Source organism: Capra hircus, chromosome 15, assembly GCF_001704415.2.
Source record: "Capra hircus breed San Clemente chromosome 15, ASM170441v1, whole genome shotgun sequence".
In the NCBI taxonomy this organism is placed as follows: domain Eukaryota; kingdom Metazoa; phylum Chordata; class Mammalia; order Artiodactyla; family Bovidae; genus Capra; species Capra hircus.
The window spans coordinates 50,255,138-50,279,174 of NC_030822.1; the positions used below are offsets into that span (position 1 = coordinate 50,255,138).

At 49.8% G+C, this 24,037-nt stretch overlaps 1 protein-coding gene across 2 annotated transcripts in view; it reads right to left on the reverse strand.

Moving 5' to 3' along the window:
* Positions 1–20,570, reverse strand: part of SORL1 (sortilin related receptor 1) — a 166,365-nt gene extending 145,795 nt beyond the window's left edge. The window contains exons 1-2 of one of the 2 annotated variants that reach the window (XM_018059638.1): positions 20,221–20,551; positions 2,784–2,900 (exon numbers count right to left, since the gene is read on the reverse strand). In XM_018059638.1, coding sequence (XP_017915127.1) covers positions 2,784–2,900; positions 20,221–20,496 — 393 coding nt within the window. In that variant the 5' untranslated portion in view covers positions 20,497–20,551. Of the gene's footprint in view, positions 1–2,783; positions 2,901–20,220 lie in introns of both variants that reach the window. The other variant, XM_018059640.1, reaches the window with a different exon arrangement.

A 24,037-nucleotide genomic window follows, 5' to 3' on the forward strand; every position in this document is an offset into this window, starting at 1 on the left:
GCCACAAGTTCACCAGGTTATTATTTTTGTTTTTTCCTGCTTAAAAGCAAATCTTCTGGGATTCCAACTTCCAGGTCATCCCTTGTTTATACACTGAATATGTATGAGTTGGCCATTCTCCAACACGCGCACAGCTCCTGATCTGTATTCCTTTACCCTCTGGATGCTGATGGGGCCCTGGAAACCATGCTTCCAGTCTTCAGAGAAAATTTAGATTGTTACTACTCTGGCACCACCTACTCCTGCCTCTGAGTCAGAATTTATTTTTGAATTAGCTTTTCACATCAGACCACCTCAGTTTCATCTGCCAGTTCTTTAACGCAGCTGATATACTGATGAGAGAAATCTCTGCCATCCTGATTTACTATCTCCAAGCATGAAGTTTCCTTCCCACTTAATCTTGGCATATACTTCATTCCAGAATAGGTTCTTGTTTCAAAAGTTCCATCAGTCCTTAGTAAGAATCACCCAAATACTTAGGCAGAGGGAGACATAGGTTCGGATGTTGTTGACACTAAGTCGTGTCCAACTTTTTTGCAACGCCATGGACTGTAGCCCTTGAGGCTCCCTCTGTCGGTGGGATTTCCCAGGCAAGGACACTGAGTGGGTTGACATTTCCTTCTCCATTAGGTTTGGATAGACTGTCAATGTATGTAGGGTGACCATTCTTCCTGGTTCATCCATGACTGAGGAGGGTCCCAGGATGTAGGTCTTTCAGCGCTAAAGCCAATGCTGGTCACCCTGGCTATATTACATTCTCACACACTGAGTACATGATCAGGTCGTAGCTCCAACCCTCCCACACACATGCCAAGGGACCCCATGCAAATCACTGAATGCCTCTGGGCTCCTGTTTGTCCAGCAAAACAGTGGAAAGATAGGTCTTTACCTGTCTTAGAAATACCATCTGGACAAAGAATTCTTAAATACCCTAAGGAGGATTTCTCAACACAGTAGGGCAGAGAGCTGCCGCCTGTGCTTAAAAGAGATGCTGCTAGACGGTGACAGTGCTGAACACAGTGGGCTAAAACTCTCTCAGGCCAGCTGTCATCGACACCCTGCCGTCTGTGCTTGCCAACCCTGCTCGAATCTATAACTGGGCCAACCTCACAGCCCCGAACAAGCTCAGCCCTGCCCCACATCCCTGCACCCAGGCCAGCTGTCAGCTGCAGTGGTTTCCCACTACCACTGCTGGACACCCACCCTGAGCCAAGTTACACATCGTTATGGCCAGGCCTTCGTCTGCCCTCTCCATCTGTGGCTGCCCCTATTTTACTCACCAGAAAACAGTCCCTGGGGCACCTCTGGTCCCCGACCCTGGAGCACATCAAACCCAGATGATGGACACAGAGCGAGGGGCCCCTCAGAGACCAAATCCAGGCCCCAGTATTACAAACATGTCCACTGGGCTGATGGGGCAGGGCTAGCAAACTCTTCAGGGGTTTTTCTCTGGCCCGAGTGCAGAGTGACCAAGCTCCACAGTGGGCTTTTCTGTCCACAGCCTCACCCTGTGACCATGTCAGACCCTGACCTGAGGCAGGCCCTGTTTCTCTTCCCCACAAGTGGTACGGGGGGCAGGGGTGTCTGGAGCAGGGGCTACACACTGGGGACCCAAGGGCTCACTCTGGTCCTCATATATGTTTTACTTGGCCCACACAGGGTTTATAAAAACTATCCGTCAGCTGCCAACTTCTAAGACTCAGCAGTTTCTCGTAAAAATCCCCACCTCTGAAAAAAAAAAAAAACAACCTCACCTCTGAATTTCTCTCGAAAAATCAGATCCAGCCACATGGCAACCAGAGCTGAGAGCTGATAATAACACCCAGAAGCTCAAAGTCCCTCCCACTTTCCAGAGTCTCTCATAAACTGAGACCAAGAAGCAAGCATCCATCACCACGCACCATGTTCAAATCAATACAGGAGACTGTTTCTTGAACCTGCATCTCTCTAAAAAGTGGGAGAACAAAATAACGTCCCAGAAGGCTGTAGACTTCAAGAATAACGGGAGAGATCCTTCTTCCTCTCAGAGGTAACGGGTGGTGTAAGCCTGGGGGCAGCTTCACCCCTGACCCTTACCTACGAGGCCCCTATCACAGGTCTTTGAGTGTGTGATCCTTGGCCTAAAGTCTTCAAAGCATCTAGACAATTAAACATCGTAAAGAGCCAACTGCGGAAATTAAGAGGATGAGCAATTCAGATTGAAGGACTCGCCCAACTGTAACAAGTTAGCAGAAATCAGCACAAGGAAAGACCAATTCGATTCCATTGGGCTCGGTTGCCGATGGGCAGCTTTGCCCAGGAACACACTTCTGGCATTCTGCTGAGCAGAGGCATGATCCAGATCACACCCTTGCTGTTGTTGTTGTTTAGTTGCTAAGTCATATTTGACTCTTTGTGACCCCATGGACTGTAGCCCCCAGGCTCCTCCGTGTATAGGATTCTCCAGGCAAGAATACTGAAGTGGTTGCATCTCCTTCTCCAGGAGATCTTCCCCACCAAGGGATCAAACCCAGGTCTCCTGCATGGGCAGGCAGACTCTTACTGCTGAGCCACGTGGGAAGCCCCCGAGCACACTCTACCACTGCACAAAAGTCACCACATATCACATGGGTCTCACTGCAACCCTGAGTGCAGCACCCTGTGTTCAGCAAGTAAGGGTTATATACGATTTTCCCGATTCCTCAATTACTCGATATTTTGCCTGGCATGATAATAACCCCAGTGGAGGAGAAACAGGTGCCCTGGCACCTTAGAGGGACCGCCAGAGCAACAACAATACTCACGTCACTGCTCTTGGGCTTCGCCAGTGCCAGGCTGTCCCGGGCCAAGGCCACGATGACGTTGCTCTTCTCGCCGGCCCAGTGGACCACCATCTGATTGTGGGAATCATTGAGACTAACCTGAAAGAGATCAAACCAACACAGGAATTAGGACCCAGGATGAGTGACGGCCATCACCATTCTAAGACTCTCAGGACTTCCCTGGTGGTCCAAACAGTCACTCCTAAAGAAAATCAACCCTGAGTATTCATTGGAAGGACCGATGCTGAAGTTGACGCTTCAATACTTTGGCCACCTGACGCAAAGAGCCAACTCACTGGAAAAGACCCTGATGCTGGGAAAGATGGAAGGCAGGAGGAGAAGGGAATGACTGAGGACGAGATGGTTGGATGGCATCACCGACTCTAAGGACATGAGTCTGAGCAAACTGCAGGAGATGGCAGAGGACAGGGAAGCCTGGCGTGCTGCAGTCCACAGGGTCACAAAGAGTTGGACATGACCTAGTGATTAAACAAATAAACGAAACAATGGTTCAGACTCCATGCTTCCACAGCAAGGGGTACAGATTCAATCCCTGGTCAGGGACCTAAGATCCTGCAAGCCACACGGCATGGCCAATAAAGAAAAGGAAAAAACCAATAATAATAATAAAGCAAGACTCTCTCTCCACAACTCTAACTCAGAAATGCCTACGATGCTTATACCTGGAGCATGGGGCCAGGATGGCCTGTGTTTCCCCCTCTGCTGACTCTGCCAGATTCACTTCCCAAAGAAGAAACACTAGTCCTCTGCTATTTGGTATTAGCCAGACTGCAAAAAAAAAATATCATCTTCTCAGGCTCTCATTGGCATAACTAATTACTTGGGTTATTTTTGTCCTTTGTGAAATCAACCTCTGGTTCCTCTTATCCTTACTCCACACGTGGGACACTTGTCAGATTTGAAACCAAAACACTGACGCACCTTCCTCATTTAAAAAAGGGGCACAAGCCAGAAAGACCACATGCTTGCCAGCCCCCGTCCAGACTGGTTCTCTCTGGCCTATAGGTGATGTTGCTTATGCTTAGCTTGTAATAAGGAAGAAGAAAGGAAAAACATCAGCTATATTCAGTCAGTTATAAAGTATTCCAAGTAAGGAAATATTTTCCAGGACTCCACAGAAATGACCTTTGGCTTATTGCAAATAGTAGTTTCCAGGCTTCTGGATCTTATAAACCAGTAAAATGCAGATGAACTAGGCAGGCCAGTAGAGGGCTGGTTAGCCACCTCTATTTAGCCAGGTAAGGACAAAACAAAACAGCCACTGTGCCAAGGGCATGGCTGGCTGGTCTCTGGATCTCCTGAGGACACAGCAGACTGTTCCCCAGGGCTTACAATGGGGCATGGTGCCCACACGGCCCCGTTTTCACTCCCTACTGGCAGAATGCATTTAGGACCCCAGAGTCCCAGAGAAGAATGGGGCCATAGGACAGAAGGAGCCCGAATCCCCGAGGAGAAGTTCCTCTGCTCATCTTGAACCTCTCCTAATCACGAAATGCATTCACCCCACTGAACTCCTGGGACTCACCTGTTATGTGGCCACCCCTCACCCAAGCAACACAGCTACCATCTAGAATCACTGTCATAGTTCAAAGCAAGGACGTTTTAACACTGAAAACTGAGGACAGACAGACTCTCAGAACCAAGAGCAGTTTTTTTACGAGAGGCTTTGCTTTATGGAACGCTAACTCCATTCCTCTTATTTTTCCCATTTCCCCCGTCACTGATGGATAGTTCAAGGGCTGGCATGCTGGCACACCATTTCGCCCCTTTCGGGTAGGAACAGCCAACTGATGACCATACTCAGAAAAATTCTGAGAGCTGGTGTGAACGTTCAAGACAAAGCCCCCAAAATCCGGAGCAGGAGCAATGCCTGGGAGAAGCCTATTCCACCAGCCCCTTCAACCGTGGCTTGTCTCAGGCACATGAAGGAGACCAACCTTCTGGAACCCGAGGGGTCTCTGCACCATCCACCTGCACACTGCCCACCCCCCTCTCCACCTCCTGGACTGATGGGCCCTCCCAGCTGTCTTCCCATCAAGGGTCTGAGCAGAAAACCCTCCACCCCCCTCCCCCACCACCCACAGCGGCCTTCTCCTTTACCTTCCTCCTCCTCCCTCCCCACCCACTACTCAAGATGCTCTCAGGAGTCCCAAGGGAGAAGGGGAACACCTGTGTCACCAACTTGGCTGACAGAACAACAAAGGAGCTAATCCCTCACCACCCTGCTTCAGGTCTTAAACACCTGCATCTAATTTGATCCAGGATCCAGGCTCCTGGAAAATAGGTGAAATGAGGCCTCTTTAAAGGAAAAGATGTGTTTTCTTTTAAGGAAAATACGTCATTCCAAAACATTCCTTCTCCTTTCCAGAGAGGTAAGTCCAGGCACACATCGGCAGAGATGTGCAAAGAAAAAAAAGAAATGAGTAAATTACTTAGCTCAGGGTATGCAAGGAGGAAAGCAGCTAAGGAAATCACCACCAGCCGCAGAGGCCTTCTCCCAGCCCACCCTCTCCCCCTCTCTCCTGCCAGCCCTCACCTCTGGGAAGAATCTGTAAGCATCGACAGATCAGAAAAAGCCCACCAGCGCAGGAGCCCTGGGAGTCTGGGCTAAAGGCTTTCTCCCTCCAAAACGTCCTCACCCTCAGAACCAGAGAGGAATAAATAGATGATTTATGCAAACGTCAGTACGATCAATGATCTGGAGCCTGAAAAAAATCACTAAGTTCATCCAGGGTCTGGCATAAGAAAGCCCAGTAATGCTGCACTGGGGGCATCCTCCCAACAGCCCCTCAGGCAGGTTCCTCATCAAATAATGCTCGGAACAGGTTACAAAGCCTGCGGTGATCAGAGCAGGCTCGAGGTCTGAGCACAACTTGCACAAGCCTTTCTGCTCGGGGGACTAGAGATTTACGGGGCCCCTGAACCAATCCTAGGAGAGGTGAAGGGGTAAGAGCAACACAAAGGAGGCACCCGAACATCCAAGGGCTTTCTGACAAAGGAAACCGAGAAGGTGAGCTTGCTGAAACACCTTTAAAAAAAAAAGAAAAAATGTCCCTTTCATTCCTAACAGCAGACTGCAAAAGGGCAGCACAGTGTAGAGAAAAAAAAAAATCTCAGGCAAGGAACAGCTTGTCCAAGGGCCACCAGGCAACTCACACAAACAGCCCAATGCCTTCCCTCGGCTAGACGTCAGCATGGGCACCTCCTGGTCAGAGGAGTAACTCTCCGACCTGGCTGAGGCTGACCCCCACCGCACCCCACGTGCATATTCCCCCAGCAAAGAGCAGAGTCAGCTGCGGGAGTCCACCACCAGGCAGGCTGGCACATTTATTAAGGCAAAGACATCACGGTGCTCTCTGGTCTCACTTTCCTCCTCTCCATTTCCCCTTGGCGTTCATTCTCCCGGCCCCTCCCCAGAAAGGAAGAGGTCAAAGCAAGCCGTCCATGGAAAGTGACCAGGCAACCAGAGGTCCAGAGTAGCCCCCTCTCCTTCCCCTGTGATCACAGCACCCACAGGTGTCCAGGCTGGATCCCCCACTGTGTGGCTGGTTGCTAGCTTGCTGAGGTCCTTTTCTATCCCCAGGGACTTCCTCCTGGCCTCAGCCCCTGAGATTCCCCCATGCCCAACCCTCTGGGTGCAGCTGCAGGCTTCCCTACATCCCGCTCACTCCTCTCAGCCTTGCTCACTGGGTCCCACAGACCACATGGAGAGCGGTGGGCACACAGGGCCCCAGGGAGACGCTCGTCTAGGAGGGAGTGAGGGCGAGTGGGAGGGTGGCTTTTCCAGAACGTAACCTTGATGTGCAGTCAGTTGTAACTACCACCCCGGGGCGTGAACAACCTTCCCTCTCCCATCTCCAGCTCACAGGGCGTAGCTGGCGCTTGATAAATGAGCCACAATTAATTGGGGCCATAAAAAGCAACTGGGAGGGAGCCCTGCGCCTCCCCTCAGAAGGCGAACAGGGAAATCGGAAGCCACAGAGGTCTGGGCACAGAGGAACTGCCTCATGAACAACAAAGAGTATGGTGCGTGGGGTTCAGGCCTCTGCTAAGATCACAGGCAGGTCGTTAAGAGTCAAGATGACCCCCGAGAGGTCTCCTGGTTCAGGGTCCCACACCCAGCATGCTAAAATCAGCAACCCCAGAGAAACCCCTGACCTACTGATGCAGAACCCTCCGAGTGGAGTCCAGGAATCGGTATTTTTAAAGACATACCCCTGGTGTCTCTAATGCAGCTTATTCCGGGAATGATGAATCTAGTTCATTCCCCTTCCTCTGGCAGAAACTGGGGCTTAGATGACAGTGGCTAGAAGGAGCACTCTTTTTCTGCAGGTTTGTCTTTGGGTATCTTGCATGCGTGCTCACTCACTCATGTTTGACTCTTTGCGACCCTATGGGCTATAGCTCGCCAGGCTGCTCTGTCCATGGAATTCTCCAGGCAAGAATACTGGGGTGGGTTGCCATGCCCTCCTCCAAGGGATCTTCCCGACCCAGGGATTGAACCCACATCTGCATCTCCTGCGTTGGCAAGTGAGTTCTTTATCACTGTGCCACCTCGGGAATCTTGGGCAGTTGTTAAAACTGTATGATCTACTGATATGTGCCCCAACATGGACGAACCTCAGAAACAATATGTTAACTGAAGGAAGCCAAACACAAAAGGTCACATATTACATGATTCCATTTATATAAAACATCCAGAACAGGCAAATCCATAGAAACAGCCTGGTGGCTGCTAGGGACTAGGGGGAGCAGGGAAAAGGCAGTAGCTGTTTAACAGGGAATAGGTTTTATTCTGAATGAAAATGGTTTGGAACCAGAGAGAGGTCATGGCTGCACAGCACTGGGAATGTACAAAATGCCACCAAATTGAATCATTCCCTTTAAAATGGTGACTCTCATGTTACGTGAATTTCATCTCCATTTTTTCAAAAGCCTCTGACCTGCAAAGAACATCACACTTCTCAAGTGCTGATTCAATACCTAAGAGCTCCCACTCATAAGAAATACTCCTTTCTTCTCATGTCAAGCCTTCATGCTACTGAAATATGCAGCTCAAGTGAGTCATAGAGGAGGCAGGCTGAGGAGTGGGTCTCTGGCCAAGGCAATCCATCAAAATGCTGTCAGCGGCCTCTGCAAAGCCACAACATCCTTGCAGACCTGCTCCCTGCTCCCTGGTCCCTGGCTAGAGAAAGGGCCAGAGGCTCAGGACTAGTATCCACTTCCAAACTCACACATCATCTCAGTCTCCGGGCAGACCCAGATGCTCCAAAGAGGTTACGTGTTTTGCTTCATTATTCAGAGAGAGGGAAGAAGCTGGGGCCGCCCAAGCCCCAGGCTCTGGCTTATTATAAATAGAAGGCGGACGAATAAACTGCATAAACTGCTTGTTGTATGAAGGCAGGGCTCACTTATATTCCCCAAGGCCCCAAAGGGACTAGGTATCTTTTGAGGCTCCTTAGTCACTTCTCACCTGTCAGTCCCCAGAACACTTCTGGAGGAAATCAGAGTGACAAGTCTGACGAGTAGTAAGAAATTTACAATAAAACCCACCAAGATCTGTACGGTCATTGAGTCTTACTCAAAAAGACGGGGACCCCTTAATGGAATGGGTCTGATGCCGCCTTCATTCATTTCTTCTGCCATTATGTCTCTCCAATCGGTCAAACGTGAAGATCAGGACGTCCCAGACACCCACGGCCGGTCGTCCTCACCACTCCTACACAGCTTCTTCCCAGAGCACAAGACGAGGAGGACAAATAAGGCAGTCTGGCTCATTCCTCTGCCTCACTAGCAGTGAAATACACAGAAGCATTTAAAAAATTCTACAGTGAAGTATAAAGCAAATATCCTGTCCTTCAACTCCGAGGACAGAGGCGGCTGCTAAATCCTCGGAACTGCAGGACAGGCCTGAGGAAACCAAAGACAGACACCCGAGGTCCAAGAATAACAAAGTTCCTCCCACCGTCCGTTTGCACGACCTAAATGCTGCTTATGCAAATCGGCCCTCCGTGTCCCCTTTCGAGACTGTGTCCCCACTATATTTAGTAAGCTCATTTTCCTCCCTGGACTCTCCACCTCAGAAGGAGAGCTGAAATCTAGTTTAATTGCTCCCTGTAGAGAAGCCCTATCCTGGCCTCTCTGCTCACTCATCTGACTTTTCTCAGTGACGCTTCAGCCAGAGAACTCATTAACTACTTCACTGATCAGCGCGGGCTGCCCATTTCACAGACCAGGACACAAAGGGAGAAGAACCTCAAACTAAAAACTTAGCATTTCTCTATAATCTCTTTAACTAGAGTCATGAGTAGTCTTTAGATTACTTATATGCCGCCTCCTGACTTACAGTATCAGTTCAGAGAGACTATTTCTGATAGATCTTTGGCAAGCAGAATCCACCCGCTGTTGACCTCTACCTGCCACTCCCTCCTGGGGAAGCCCACTTTGTCATTTAGCAAATAGCCAGCTCTGCTGTTCTGGGAGGGCTCCCTGTTAAAAAAAAAAAAAAGAACCTGTGAAAAATCTCTTTGTCGTGAAAATAATTGCCCCTTAATTCACCAGTTGGCAAGTAAGACAAAAAAAAAAAAAGAAAATATTCAGGCCAGAAGAAACTTCAGGAACATCTAAACCATCTTCCACACCACGCAGATGGGGTTAAATCCAAAGATTTAGAGCTGGGGTTTCCATCCATCTGCCTTAAAACTCGGGGGCGCAGAGCACAGCAAGTCAGTCGTGTCTGACTCTTTTCGACCCTCTGTAGCCTGCCAGGCTCCTCTGACCATGGAATTCTCCAGGTAAGAACACTGGAGTGGGTTGCCATTCCCTTCTCCAGAGGATCTCCCAGACCCAGGAATCAAACTTGCGTCTCCTGCACTGCACGTGGATTCCTCACCATCTGAGCCACCAGGGAAGCCCAGAACTAGAACCAGCCTTAAATTAGGATTCACCTCTGTAGGATGGTTCCAGAGTATCCCCTCTCCTTGACTCTCCTCTTCAGCTCTACAGCTTCACAATAAATAGCCCCCCACCTCATTCATTCAGTAAATACTTATTGAGCACTTGCTCCATATCAGGTGCCACAAGAGGTGTTAAGAAAACATCAGACTTCTAGGTCTTGCCTTGTGGCTCTCAAATCATTAGGGGAAACAAACAGTAAAGAGTTAATTTCATGAATAATGCTTACAGTTGTTATTTGGGGGGAGGGCATAACCAAGTGCAGGGCTGCACTGAAGACAGGACCCCCAGTGGGCACCAAAAGGATGAAGAGGAAGGAGTCCTGGCAAAGAGGGTGGAGAACAGAGCAGAGAGACTGAGGAGCTAAGAGGACGATCAGGGCGAAAGCCAAGGACTCGGGGGGACCCGCAACTTGACAAGTTCAAAGAAAATTCATGGAGCCAGAAGAGCCAAGGAGAGGGTGGAATTATACGAGACCTCTTGGCTTTTAAAGGGGAACAAAAGAGATCGCAGCCACCGGACCCCTGGCTGAAAGCAAGGCCTTCACTGGATTATTTACAAAAGGCAAAGACCGTAAAGTTGAGACAAATCAGAGACTTGGGTTTGAATCTTGGTCTCTACAGTTGACCAGCTGTACAGCTCTTGGGATGTCCCTTTGCTTTTTGGAGCCTCAAGATACTCATCTGTGAAATGAGCAGAATAATAAGGCTGTAAGATGAGCGACACCAGAGAGCCAGTGGAAAGTTGTACTTTAACCACCACCTCCATAACAGCAACAACCACACAATTCAGGGTCTCTACGACATCTATCTGCCCACCGGCCCATCCACAGCAGGTGCCTGGGGATACTTTTGCTTTCTTACCAAAGGAGGGAAAACTCACTGTGTAGACATGAATTGGAGAAGCTCTGCAGGGCAAAAGGAATTCTTTGGCAAACTGCATTTCTTAGGGATGTCAAAGAGTGGAAAGACAAACTTATGACAAAATTAAAATATGTGCTTTTTTTTTTAATGTATGGATGCCTTTCATTAAGATTTAGTCTTTAACAATGACCCTGCTGCCATTCCTCCCTAGGAAAGAAAGGCTTCTTTTCATATTGCTAAAATAATAATAAGGCTTGCCTTACTAATTTTACAGGATGGCTGTTAAGATTCAAATGAGATGATATTCATGAATATATTTCATAAACTGCAAAATGCTGAAATATGTTCCCTTGTTACTGGTATGGTCTTTATACCAAAATAAACCATTCTTCACAAAATGGCAACACACAGGAAACTAATGTGACATTGCAGGGGATGTGGATTTGATTCCTGATCTGGGAAGATCACACATGCCACAAGCAGCTAAGCCCGTGGGCCACAGTTTTGAGCCCGAGCACCCTAGAGTCTGTGCTCTGCAACGAGAAGCCCGCGCACCACAGCAAGAGAGTAGCCCCGCTCGCCACAACTAGTGAAAGCCCTCTCACAGCAGCAAAGACCCAGAGCAGCCAAAAATAAAAATAAACAAATAACATTTTTAAAAAACTACTGTGCGCATGGCCAGGTCTGGAACACCGAGGCCTAAGAGCGGGAAGCAAAGATATACCTACCCTGATGAGACACTGCATGTCTGTGTCAAGCTCAGAAGCCAGTCATGGCCAAGCCCTGCATTCAAGCAGCCTTCCCCTCACTCCACACCTGAGATCCGCAACCCGGGGAAACCCAAGCTCCAGTTTCCAAAGCTCCAAGGAACCAACGCAGACGTGACACTGATTTCTAGCACTTTCCTCGCCCCAAGAGTAAAGCATTTACATTACATGCCAGAACCAAATGCCTCAAGACCTCACCTTGTGTGAGTGCTAGGTCACTTCAGTTCTGACCAACTCTTTGCGCTCCCATTGACTGCAGCCCGCCAGGCTCCTCTGTCCATGGGATTCTCCAGGCAAGGATACTAGAGTGGGTTGCCGTGCTCTCCTCCAGGGGGTCTTCCCGACCCAGGGATTGAACTCATGTCTCCTGCGGCTCCTGCATTGCAGGTGGATTCTTTACCACTGAACCACCAGGAAAGCCCGACCTCACCTGCTGCTGCTGCTGCTAAGTCGCTTCAGTCGTGTCTGACTCTGTGCGACCCCATAGATGGTAGCCCACCAGGCTCCCCCGTCCCTGGGATTCTCCAGACAAGGACACTGGAGTGGGTTGCCATTTCCTTCCCCATGCATGAAAGTGAAGTCGCTCAGTTGTGTCCGACTCTTCGCGACCCCATGGACTGCAGCCTACCAGGCTCCTCCACCCATGGGATTTTCCAGGCAAGAGTACTGGAGTGGGTTGCCATTGCCTTCTCCGTGACCTCACCTTACCTGTGGCTTAAACCCCACAGCAAGGCTGACCTCTCATTCACGTGAGATGCCTCTGGTACCAGGAGGGCAAGCAGAAGCCCCCGGGGCAACTCCCCAGCCCCAGCTTAAATCCCCAGCCCTGTGATGACAGCCCTTTCTCCTCCACCCAGCTCTCCACATCCACTGCTGAATTCTTCCCTCTCAAGGACGGAGGAGGCCTCGTCTCTGCAGGAACCCCGGCATCACCTCCAGCAACAGCTTGCCTTGCCAAATCCAGCGAACCGTGAGCATGGTTAACTACAGGATTTTTTTTAAAAGAACTCCTCAGTTGAGAGAACTTCAGGGAACTAAATATATACAGATGAGGTAAGTCATAGGTACACAGTCTCATGTTACTCGATTAATTGAGCACAGGTTTAAAACATTTCAAGTCTCTTCCACCCTCCCCCAGCCTCACATCCCCTCACCCGTCTCTGTCTGCTGCTCTCCCCACCCTCTGCCATCAGCAGGGTCCTCTGGGGGGACCCTGGGGCAGCTCTTGTTCCCAGGCCTCTAGGGTAGACCCACATGGAAGTGTCTTGCCTGTGTCCCCTGGGCTAACAGAGAAACAGGGTCCTTTACTATCTGGGCCCTTCCCCCATGTGTGGCTCCTCTCGGAGGCACCCACATGAGGTTCTCCGGAGAGGGTCCCTAAACTGGCCTTACTCCCAGCATTGTTTTTAACCCCCATCCCTCCAAACTCCAACACATCATTCCAGCTTCTCCCCATTTCTTCTGGGCACAGAGGTTTCCTGCGAGTGAGAAATTTCACCCTGACACTATTTGGCTCCCCAGCCCATCAAAGTAGGCTGGCTCTCACCTCAGTCCCAACTGACACATTACAATCTCCATTCACCTCACAGGCTCAAACCCTCCCTTATTTTATTTCAGAAGCACCCCATCCGCCTTCCCTGCTTTGATCCAGTGCTTTGGGGGCAGAGGGTTTCTGCTCGACAGACTAGTCTCTTTTCTAAATAAAAGAAGCAATGTTGCTTACCTTCCTCACTTAAAAAAAGGAAAGGAACAATAAATCACATGGTGGCCCCTACAAGGCACAAAACACGGATGATATAAGCACATCTTTTTATTGCCCTTGTCTACCGCTCCGATGTGGGATGCAATCACATCAGCCTGCCTTTCTGAGAATTCGTAGCAGTGTTTTTAATCTAATTCAGGGAACTGGAGATAAATCATAGTGAAGGGTCCCGATTTGCTGAGTTGAGTGGAGGCAGCGGCAGCGACAGGCAGGGTTAAAGGGCAGGGACGGGGGTGGGGGAGTTCCCACCCAGGCCGTGATGGAGACAGCACGCCCAATGTTTGTCTTTGTGCTGGCCTGCAGGGCTGCAGGGATGAAGACAGACCTGACTGCACTGGGGGAAAACAAGGCGAGTCTGGGAAGCAGAGGGCAGAGGTGAGGAGGTGGCCCCCAGTTCAGGCATCATTACTGCTTTCTTGGCTCAACAGATGGGTAGGGTCTGCACACCAGCCGGGGCCATGTGGGCTGCTGTGTGGGCAAAGCCATAGCAAAAGCAAAGACACACAGGTCTGCCTTCAGCGCCCAGGTCCCCAGTGGGAGGAAGCATCTGCGCACAGGCTGCCGCTAAGGTGAACGGGACACCCAGGGTACCCTCCACCACAGCCGGGTGCTGCACCCCTACCGCAGAAAGAAAGGCCAGGGTCTCCTGACACTCTCCCTGGCAGCCAGCAGCCACCAAAACCTCAAGTTCAGACAGCAGTCCTCAACCCTCGCTTTCCTTCCCCTGCTTTCCTTCCCCTGCTTGTGGTGGAAACAAAGACCAGCCTAGCGGTGCCTACAGCCGCTCCCTGGGTGAGGCAGCGACCGCAGTGGGAAAGGGGGCCACACACCACCCAGGGAAAGCTATGCCGTCCACGGGCCACATGCAGCCATTCAAACTTAAATTTAACTTGATTAAAATTCAATGAAAGGAAAATAACTTCAATTCTTCGGTCATCCTAACCACATTTCAAGCGCTCAACCCCCACAGATGGCTCATGGACACGCTGACCAGCTCAGATACAGAATATTTCCATCATGGCAGGAAGATCCATCAAAGAGACCTGACATGAGGCCAAGAAGATAAAGTCTTCCGGCTCCTGGCTGGTAGCAGTGACATGACCTGGATGTTACCATTATGACTGACAGTTACCCAGTAGACAACAGAATTTTGTAATTATTTTTAAATCCCTGTTGGGGTCCTGGCTGCAAGAGGTAAGTCATTTATGGGGTCCTATTTTTATGGAACCCACCCCAAAATGCTCAATGCATGCCTCATATTACAATAAAAAAACTTAGGGTTTCACAGTAACATGGGATGAAACCCAAATCTTGATCATGATCAGCAGCCCACCTGCCTTCTCTGATTTATAGCACCATCAGCCACTTCAATGCTAGAAGGCTGCCCATGCCACTTCTTCAAAGGCCCAAGGTCCACAGGTCAATAAACCAATAAATTAGGGCGAAATTAACTGCGACTCATTTTAAACTGAAGGAAATTGATTTTTGCATCTACGTGGTTGGACTGAATACGCCATGTGCCGACAGATTCTGGCCTGAAAATGCACAGGAAGGTTCTGTACTCGACAAAGAGGACGGCTCAGCCCTGCAGCCCAGACCATTTCTGCTGAAATACTGATCCCTGAATATTCAAACCAAAATGCAGTGAGTTCTCCTTTCCTTTCCATCATACACAAACCTAAAAAAAAGATGGAGGAAAGGTTATTATAATACCTCAGCTTTAATATATTTCTCTGCAGTCAACTCTCAAATTATCAGCATCTGAATTATTGTCAAAATTTCTAAACTCCAAACTGGCTTTCCCTAACACATGTATGCCAGCTATTTGCATACCAACTGCTCAAAGAATACAAGCTCATTTTAATATGCACCTAAGCAAACTTTAATTAGGAAGGTAAATTGATGCTTTAAAGACTAAATAAACAAATAGCAAAAGCAAATAAGCTATTTTGGGGGTTACCCGTTCTTCAGATTATTTGCAAGCTCCTGTGTCTGTCCATTACAGCTGACAGTATGACGCTCGGCTCCACGGATCCCTGGCCCTGGGATTAAACAGTGACACTGCAATAGCAGTCATCTCTTAAGGAGGAAAATCCAAAATATGACAAATGAAATGTTCCTGCAACATCCATCTTTTGACTGGGGAATACTCGTTGCTGTTAGAATCTGCCTCCCCGGATCCCAGGTCTCAAAGGAATTTATTAAGCATACTATTTTAACTCCACTTTATAGAATTTAAAGAAAACATTCTCCAAAAGAAAATGAGTTAAAGCCAAGATCCATGATCTCTGTATTCTGATGCTCTCACACACGTGAGCTCTACATCTCCAGGGAACTGCCCTCCAGCACCTTTCCAAATGACAAGGCTACAGAATGCTGCTCTCCTGGCCTCAGCCCACAGGAACCCTCCAAGTGGAATAGTATTTTCTACCCTGGCCTGGAGTAAAAGTACAATCCATTTTATACTAGGACACTTCAGGTAACTCCCCTCCTATTGCCATAAATATACTTTGGAGCTAATGTCATTACTGATGATATTAGGGGCTACGGATGAGAGAAAGCCTTTCAAGTTTCATGTCCGTATGTTATATATACATGGAACGTTTTTGGAAGGACACACAAAATACTGATGACCACGGGTGTCCACTGGGAAGGGACACCAGGTGAATGGGGACACAGGAGGGAAGGAACTGTACTTCTCACTATATACTCTTCTGAACAAATACTGTTTTGCAAACACGTGTTACCTACTGAAGGCTAAATAAACAGAATGGATGGCTCATCATTTCACCCCCTTCATTCTCCATCTCCTCGCTCCTCTTCTCTGTCCCTTTTCCTTCCATTCACTCCACCTCTCGAAGCCTCCATCGACGCTTGCCCCTAGACAGGCAAGCTGTTAAACAGCGGCCAGAGACGGAACCAAGAACTGTGCCCAAGACGAGACGCCAAGCAAGACCAGGAAGTCTTTCACGGTCACACCCTTCATCAAGACAACCCAACAGGCTAAGGAACTCTTCAGCTATGCAGAAGCCAACCAACCTGACACCACAGAGGCTTTGCCTTCTCATCTTTTGGAAGCATACAGGTCAAATGTCCTAACTTCAGAATCAACCAGCCAATTCTTCCCCAAGCAAGTGTATCAAACAAGAATCTACCTCAAAGAGATCTAAAGCTACACAGTCTTCCATCCCCCAAAGGAGGCTCTTTGTCTTGGGTCCTTGTACTGTAACAGACACTTTATTTTCAGTCTCAAATCAGGACACTGAATACTCCCTGGCCTCTAAAAAGCAGGAATTATCAAGAGAGAGCTCATTGGGAGGAAAATAAACCTGTAAATCCTGTTAGGCTTTGCGCTTCATTCCAAACGCTTTTTCCCCAAAACAATACCATTAGCATTAACATGATAGCCCTAAAAGGGAGCATTCTGCACAACAGAATTGCAGCTCTTCGTTCAAAATAAACCCCCAGAAAAGCACAGGAAAATCAGGGCTCCCTAACCCACATTCTGAGCCAACTCATTTCCACTCTCCATTTGTGGGCTCACCACAGTCCTCCTTATAAATACCTTTTCTATAACTTGGATGTGCTTCCTACCCTCCAGGCCTTTTTTCACCTTCCAGGTGGGCAGCTGGTCCACAAATATTCATTAAGGGCCTCCCAAGTGCCAGGGACACTGAGGAGAGGCTTGATCCATGCCCTCAAGGAGCAAACTGGGAGATGAAACAGTCACACAAGCAATTAGAACACAAGACAGTCGGTGCTGTAACCAAGCTCAAAAGAACTCTTCCCATCAGAGCTTGGGAATACTAAGAGACTTTCCTTGGATACTGAAAAATGGAATAGAGGTTTTTGCAGGCAAACAGATAAACAGGGGAAGAATAATGGAGGCAGAGGAAAAAGCAGGTGGCACAGAGGCATGGAGCTGACATGAAATCAAGAAGGAATCCAGTGCAGCAAGAATGTTGGAATCCCCCTTCTTGGATCTGGCCTGTTTCAGAAGAGGCACAACAACTAAACCTAGTTTACTCCAAAGGTTAGCAGCGCCAAAGGAAAAGAATGACACTGATTCCAACACAGGGCTCTTTCTCAGATGCAGAAGCCCTCTGGCTCCCCTCCCTGAAGCTGGCAGCCTGAACATCACCCCGGGGGTCTTTTTCCATCAGGCAGCTTCTGCTTCCAGCCCTGATCTGTGGTGCCTGGCATCCTCTCAAATGCACTCAAAGGTCAGAGGATGAGACGCTGCAGAGTGTCTGAGCCCACTGACCCTTTATCACTTCATCTGCCACACCTTCCATGTCAAACAACCCACTCACACCCCACTGGAGAGTTGTGGCCGCTTTATCACGTCCCTGTTTCCTTGTCCCTGTCTGGTACATTTCCATGCCTGTACATATATTTGCATCTGCTTTATCTGCTCCTTAGATTCTAAATTTTCTGAAAGCAGTGATGAAAACTTCCCCTGCCCCTTCATTTGCACTCCATCCCTACATAGAATAGTACTGAATTCAACTGATGATACAGAAAAACTTAAAGTGGGGGGGTTGGGGGGAGTATTTATACTCTCTCTTTAGTGAGAACTGGCTAAGGCTAGAAGCAGAATGTGTTAGTTGCTCAGTCGTGTCTGACTCTTTGTGACCCCATGGACTGTAGCCGGCCAGGCTCCTCTGTCCCTGGAATTCTCCAGGCATTGGAGTGGTAGGTAGCCATTTCCCTCTCCAGGGGATCTTCCCAACCCAGGGATCGAACCCCAGTCTCCCACAGTGCAGACAGATTCTTTACCATCTGAGCCATCAAGGATCTAATTTATAGTCTGCACCCTGATACTTTTGAGAGTGAACACAGCACATTTCATATCCAACAGGGACAACTTCTAAACCAGGTCTGTCCCAGGGGAAAAAAAGGGCAAATGGTCATCTTTACTAGAAAGATCCTTCCAAAGAGTCCTGAGGCCCTTCAGAGCTCCAAGACGGACAGGCCAAACCCCTTCAGCCCGATTCCTGTGCCTGGGGTCTGAAAGGTCTGCACCAGACAGTGCTTGTAGCAGAAAGCCCAGGAAGTCCTTCCTTCAATCTAACTCAGACACTTACAGATTCAAGTTAATCCCACTTTTATTAACCTCAGGGCAACCAAGAACAAACGCACAGGGAGGCAGCCTCGGAGAAGACGAAACACTGCTCTGGGCCCTTACCCTTGATAGGAATTCCTCATTAAGAGTTTCACGGCTAGTTCTCCATCCTTCCACGGAAACAAATTCAATCTGGCTGACTCAGAAATATGAAAGCCGAAGGTTTTTTAGTCACTCCTAAGGAGAACACAGTTTAACTTGTCCCAAATCCCCAGGAGCTTTTACAAATGGCACCTGCGTGCATATTTTTGCCACCAGGAAGTTCTTCTGGCAGCCCAATCTATATTCGGGGGGGACCTGAGATCCAGAAGGGATCAGCTTCCGTTGCTCCCCATTCCCAGCCCCCAGAAAGGTGACTCAAGTCCACAAGAGAGCTGAGCTGATGGGAAGACTCAGTGAACCCAGGAGCCTCTCTCTCGCCCTCCCCCATCCTCCATCAGGATGCTGGTGTCCCTGTGGAGAGCAAGGACCCTGCTGACTTCTTTCACTAATACAAAAAAGAAGTTTCAGAAGGGAGTGGAGAGGGCAACAAGGATCTGGACCCTCGCGGGACCCACACAGGCAAGTTCCATCAGCCCATGCCAACCAGCTATTATATGCCCACAGCACATGCTCTTGCCTTAGGGCTGGTGGTAAATGGAAGTCAAATGCTCCCATCCTCGAACCTCCATCCCAATCCCCTTTCTTACCAATATATTTTTCTTTAGAAAGAAGTTATTAAGAAGCACTGCATAAAGAGTGGGCGACTATTTGATCTCTCAAAGATCACTGAGACAATACGGACAAAATCTAAAGAGCCAGCAACCCTGCCCCACGTGACCTTGGGCTAGTCACTTCACCTTTTCCGGCTCTGGTGGCTTCATCATCAAAATGACACAATAGGGAGAGATGGTTTATAATGTTCTTCCGGCTCCAAACGTTGAACATTAAACTCTGTATGTTTCCTGATGAAATGGCTAAAGGATAATCAGTGAAGAGATGCAGAATTCAGACCAATCTTTTAATTTCTACTTTGAAGGGAACATTTTGACTGGAGAAATCACATAATTGACCACCTCCACTGTTTCCACTTCTTTTCCCCCACAGGTCAATCTCAACCACAGGACTGTGAGTCTCATGAGGCAATAACACGGAGAAATTAATTTTGCCGACACTGATTCTAGCCCACAAACTCGGTTTGCAATTGCCAGCAGTAAGTCCGGCCATAAAAGTGAAATTCATGTTCCTCATGATCTAATAAGCCCATTGCCTGGATAGAAATAAATCATCTACTGAATAATAACACCTACCAAACTCCTGCAGTTTTTCAAATCCCCAAGTGTCATGAAAAATATTCCAACATTAAATCAGTGTTTTGAAAGGGGTAGGATGGATAGAACCTCACCCCCCGCCCCCCATCACCACCAAAATAAGAATTCAGCTTACAGACACACACCTCTTGTGTGACTATATGCCCAGAGTCAAGATATCAGGTTTGCCCACCTTAATTGTGGTTTAAAACGGTAAGTGCGGAAACCCCCTCCTCTGACTGTTCTGGGTAAACGTACAGCAACTGCAGAGTGCTCGCCTCCGCTGCTAACTGATGATACAAGAAAGCAAGCCCGTTTTCCATCTACACGTAAAATGAAGCTGCGCCCTTCCGATACCTGCCAGAAACTCCACCGGAGAGCACGCAGCCTGGGGGAAACAGTGCACCCCACGAGTGCCCTGGAATCCGTCTGCTAAAATTGGCAGGAAGAAGGAAAGATCAAGGCGATTCAAGTGCTGACGGTTGTACTCCTGTGTGCGGAGGGGAGAAAAACAAACGCCAGCCGGGAAGTCCCCAGCGGTGCCTGCACCTGGGAGGCGACAGCTAAGGATGGATGCGGGGGTGCGGCGGCGCAGGGAGAAGAAAAAGCCAGAGGGAAGGCGGGGGCCGACCGCTCACCTGTCCGTACACCTGGATGGGCTCCTGCTGCAGGGCAGCGCTCCGTCTCCTCCGGAGCGGCTTCTCGTCCGCCCCCCGGGGCGCCCCGCGCGCCCCCAGCCGCAGTTCGAACGGGTCGCCCCGCACCACGAGGAAGCCCCGGTCCTGGGGCCCAGGCGCGCGGCCGCCGGGCAGCGTCTGCGGCCAGATCTGGCCGACAGCCCCGGGGGGCAGCAGCGCGATCAGGACGAAGAGGAAGGGGAGTCGCGACTCCCTCCTGCTGCTCCGTGTCGCCATGTTCGGGCGAACGCGACCGCAGGTGGCGCCGCCGCCAGGAGAGAATGTGCAGCGCGAGGCCGGGACGCCGGCCGGGCCGGGGCCGCGCGCGCCGCTCCCGGGGCTCCAGGCCGCCCCGCTGCGCCCGCCGCCGCCGCCGGGTCCCGCTCGGCTCGGCGCGGCGCCGTCACGTGGGACGCTCGCCGCCGCGGCCCCTTCGCGCACTTTCTCGGCCGCGGCCCCTCCCCCGCGCGGCGATGGGGAAGTCAAGGCAGTGGGCACGCGGCCCCGGCCCCGGGCGGGCGGTCCTTGTCGCCCGTGCGCCCTGCGGCAACTGGGAGTCGCGTGGGGCTCGCCGGTCCTCCCTGGAGTTCTCGCCTTCTCTCTCGGGTCGTGTCGAGGTCGCCCTCAACCTCGGCCAGTTTCCTTTCCCGACTGCACAGACCTGGGTCCCGCCACACGACCACCTCGTCCGCCCCCTGTCGCGTCCCCACCTCCGAGGAAGCGTGGGGAGTCCGAGGAGATTAGCGCAGAGAACGCGGCGGGCACGTCCAGATGAGCCCGCCCCCATGGTGCAACTCACAGTTTCAATTACTCTGGGCACCAAACTACCGTTGCTCAAACTAAACTGCCCCTGCCTGGAACATAGTAAATATACTCCTGGCACAGAGGCCTTAAAAACAAGGATAGTCAGACAAGACTCCACACCTGAACAGTCCACCCAGTTAGTTACAGTGGTTCCTTGCACACAGAAGACCTGCGCGGGACACACGGCCCCAGCACAGTGGCTTCCTTGTGACCCCCGCCTGGGTGGCGGAGCACCGAACCATCCTACCTAAACCCTCAAATCTGTGCACACACTCCAGACCCTGCAGCCCACAGCCAATGCTGTTACAAGTCCTCCTCCCAGGGTGGGTAAAGCCTTGCCACTGGGGGCAGGTGGGGTAGACACTGGAGAGTGGGGAGGACACATTTTAAATTAACTCTACATGCAGCTGGAGGATCCAAGACCTTGTTCAAAGCACAAGGAGATAAACGGTACGGGCGGAGACAAACCCAAGGTCAATATTTGTCTGCAGGTTTGTGGGAGCCGCCAAGGCCTATCCTCTGTTTCATTTTATGTTTCGCTGTGCTCTGGACTCAGACCCTGGTTCTTGATAAGACAGAGGAAGCAGGGCTGAAGGAGAGACTTCTAGAGTTTCATGCAAGCCCTTGAGAAGCTGAGAGGGAGGAGAGGATGGTCATTTCAGTGCCCACTAAATGCTGCTGGTCCTCAGTTCAGTTCAGTTCAGTCACTCAGTGGTGTCCGACTCTTTGCAACCCCATGAACTGTAGCACGCCAGGCCTCCCTGTTCATCACCAACTCCCGGAGTTCACTCAAACTCATGTCTGTCGAGTCGGTGATGCCATCCAGCCATCTCATCCTCTGTCATCCCCTTCTCCTCCTGCCCCCAATCCCTCCCAGCATCAGAGTCTTTTCCAATGAGTCAACTCTTCACATGAGGTGGCCAGAGTATTGGAGTTTCCGCTTACGCATCAGTCCCTCCAATGAACACCAAGGGCTGATCTCCTTTAGAATGGACTGGTTGGATCTCCTTGCAGTCCAAAGGACTCTCAAGAGTCTTCTCCAACACCACACTTCAAAAGCATCAATTCTTCGGTGCTCAGCTTTCTTCACAGTCCAACTCTTGCATCCATACATGACCATTGGAAAAACCATAGCCTTGACTAGATGGACCTTTGTTGGCAAAGTAATGTCTCTGCTTTTGAATATGCTATCTAGGTTGGTCATAACTTTTCTTCCAAGGAGTAAGCGTCTTTTAATTTCATGGCTGCAGTCACCATCTGCAGTGATTTTGGAGCCCAATAAAATAAAGTCTGACACTGTTTCCATGGTTTGCCCGTTTGGACTCTCCAGTTAGCTTAGCTCACCCTCTTCCCCTACCTAGCATAACCCCTGGGGACAACCCACCCAAAGAGGGACAGCCTTTCCTTGCCTCCCTAAATCCAGTCTTCTACCCCCATCTCATACCCCATGCCAGACTCTCTGGGGACCTGGGTCAGATTCTTTAGTCCCCAGGTTGCTCTCACCCCTTCCTTTCTCCCCCAGTCTTTCTATCCATCTCACCATAATCATAGAACCACTTAGTTCTCCCCCACCAAACAAATCACCGATCCTCTGGGAAAGCCACGGATCCACTGCCAGCTGCAACTCCCCATCTGGACCAGCAATGTCTGGTCAGTATCACCTGACCAGGCATGGACCACTCTGTGGCCTCCCCAGACCAGGAGCGGAGACACATCAACACCTATTTAACCCTCAAGTGAAAATGAGAGGAACAGAGCTAGAGTCAGAACACCCTGCAGTTTCAATTGTTGTTTATTTCAATATATATTTAATGAGAACCTTCTCTATAAGAGTGAGTGTCAGAGTCCCAGCAGAAAACACGTGTCCCTTAAGTGTGGACTTGAAGATGGAAAGCTCCTTTTCCAATGAAAACCGTTGGCTTGAGGTGCAAATGGCAATTTGCAGGGAAGGATTGGTAGGGCAGGGCCAGCTACTTGCTGATTTTGATTTTGATTTGCAACATGGCTGCTGGAGAACTGGCAGGAATGATCAAACATGGATAATTTGCTCCTTGAAAGCCCTCCTCTGTAATCATTATGTACCTTCCACACTGTTCTAAGGTGAATAATCAGCAAACCCTGAGACTGTGTGAGCCTCGTAACCACACTGCCTCTCCAACCAAATGTCAGTTTTCTCATCTGCAAAATAAGGATCTTAATTCCTGCCTATCCACACAGATATACTGATAGCATCACAGGAGATAATGTAAGTGAACTAACATTACCAGGCAAATTGTGAAGACCCCAGATAGAAGTACTGTACACGGGTTTGTTCTTGATCATCCGGTCTCTCTGGGCATTGATGTCTTCGTATGTGAAATGAAAAGAGACCTCACAGCCCTGACCATTCCCCACCCCTTCAGGACCTCCACCTGGGCACAAGATGGGTGCAGCCGAGGGCCACGGCTGGCTTTTGCAATTGAGCAGGATGTTCCTCCTAGCTTCAAAACCGGCTCTGGATTGTAAACAAGCCTCCACTTCCTCCATGCCTCCAAAACAACGTCCGTATTGGGGTGGGAAGGTAGATGGAGAGAATGGAGGATCCCCACCCCCCTCCCCCCCAACTTGCATGGCCTTTGTCTCATTGCTGCTCCCCATCAGGAGGAAAACCAAGATGCATGGGAATTTTATACTAGACTTGTTACTGTGTATAAAAAGGTCTTGAGCCTGGGGTAAGACTTTATTTTTTATTATTTATTTGCTTTGGGCTGTGCTGGGTCTTTATTGGGCTTCCCTGATAGCTCAATTGGTAAAGAATTTGTTTGCAATGCGGGAGACCTGGGTTTGATCCCTGAGCTGGGAAGATCCCCTGGAGGAGGGAAAGGCTACCCACTCCAGTACTCTGGCCTAGAGAATTCCATGGACTGCATTCCACGAGTCTTTGTTGCTCCATGGTCTTTCTCTATTTGTGGCAAGTGGAGGTCACTCTTTATTT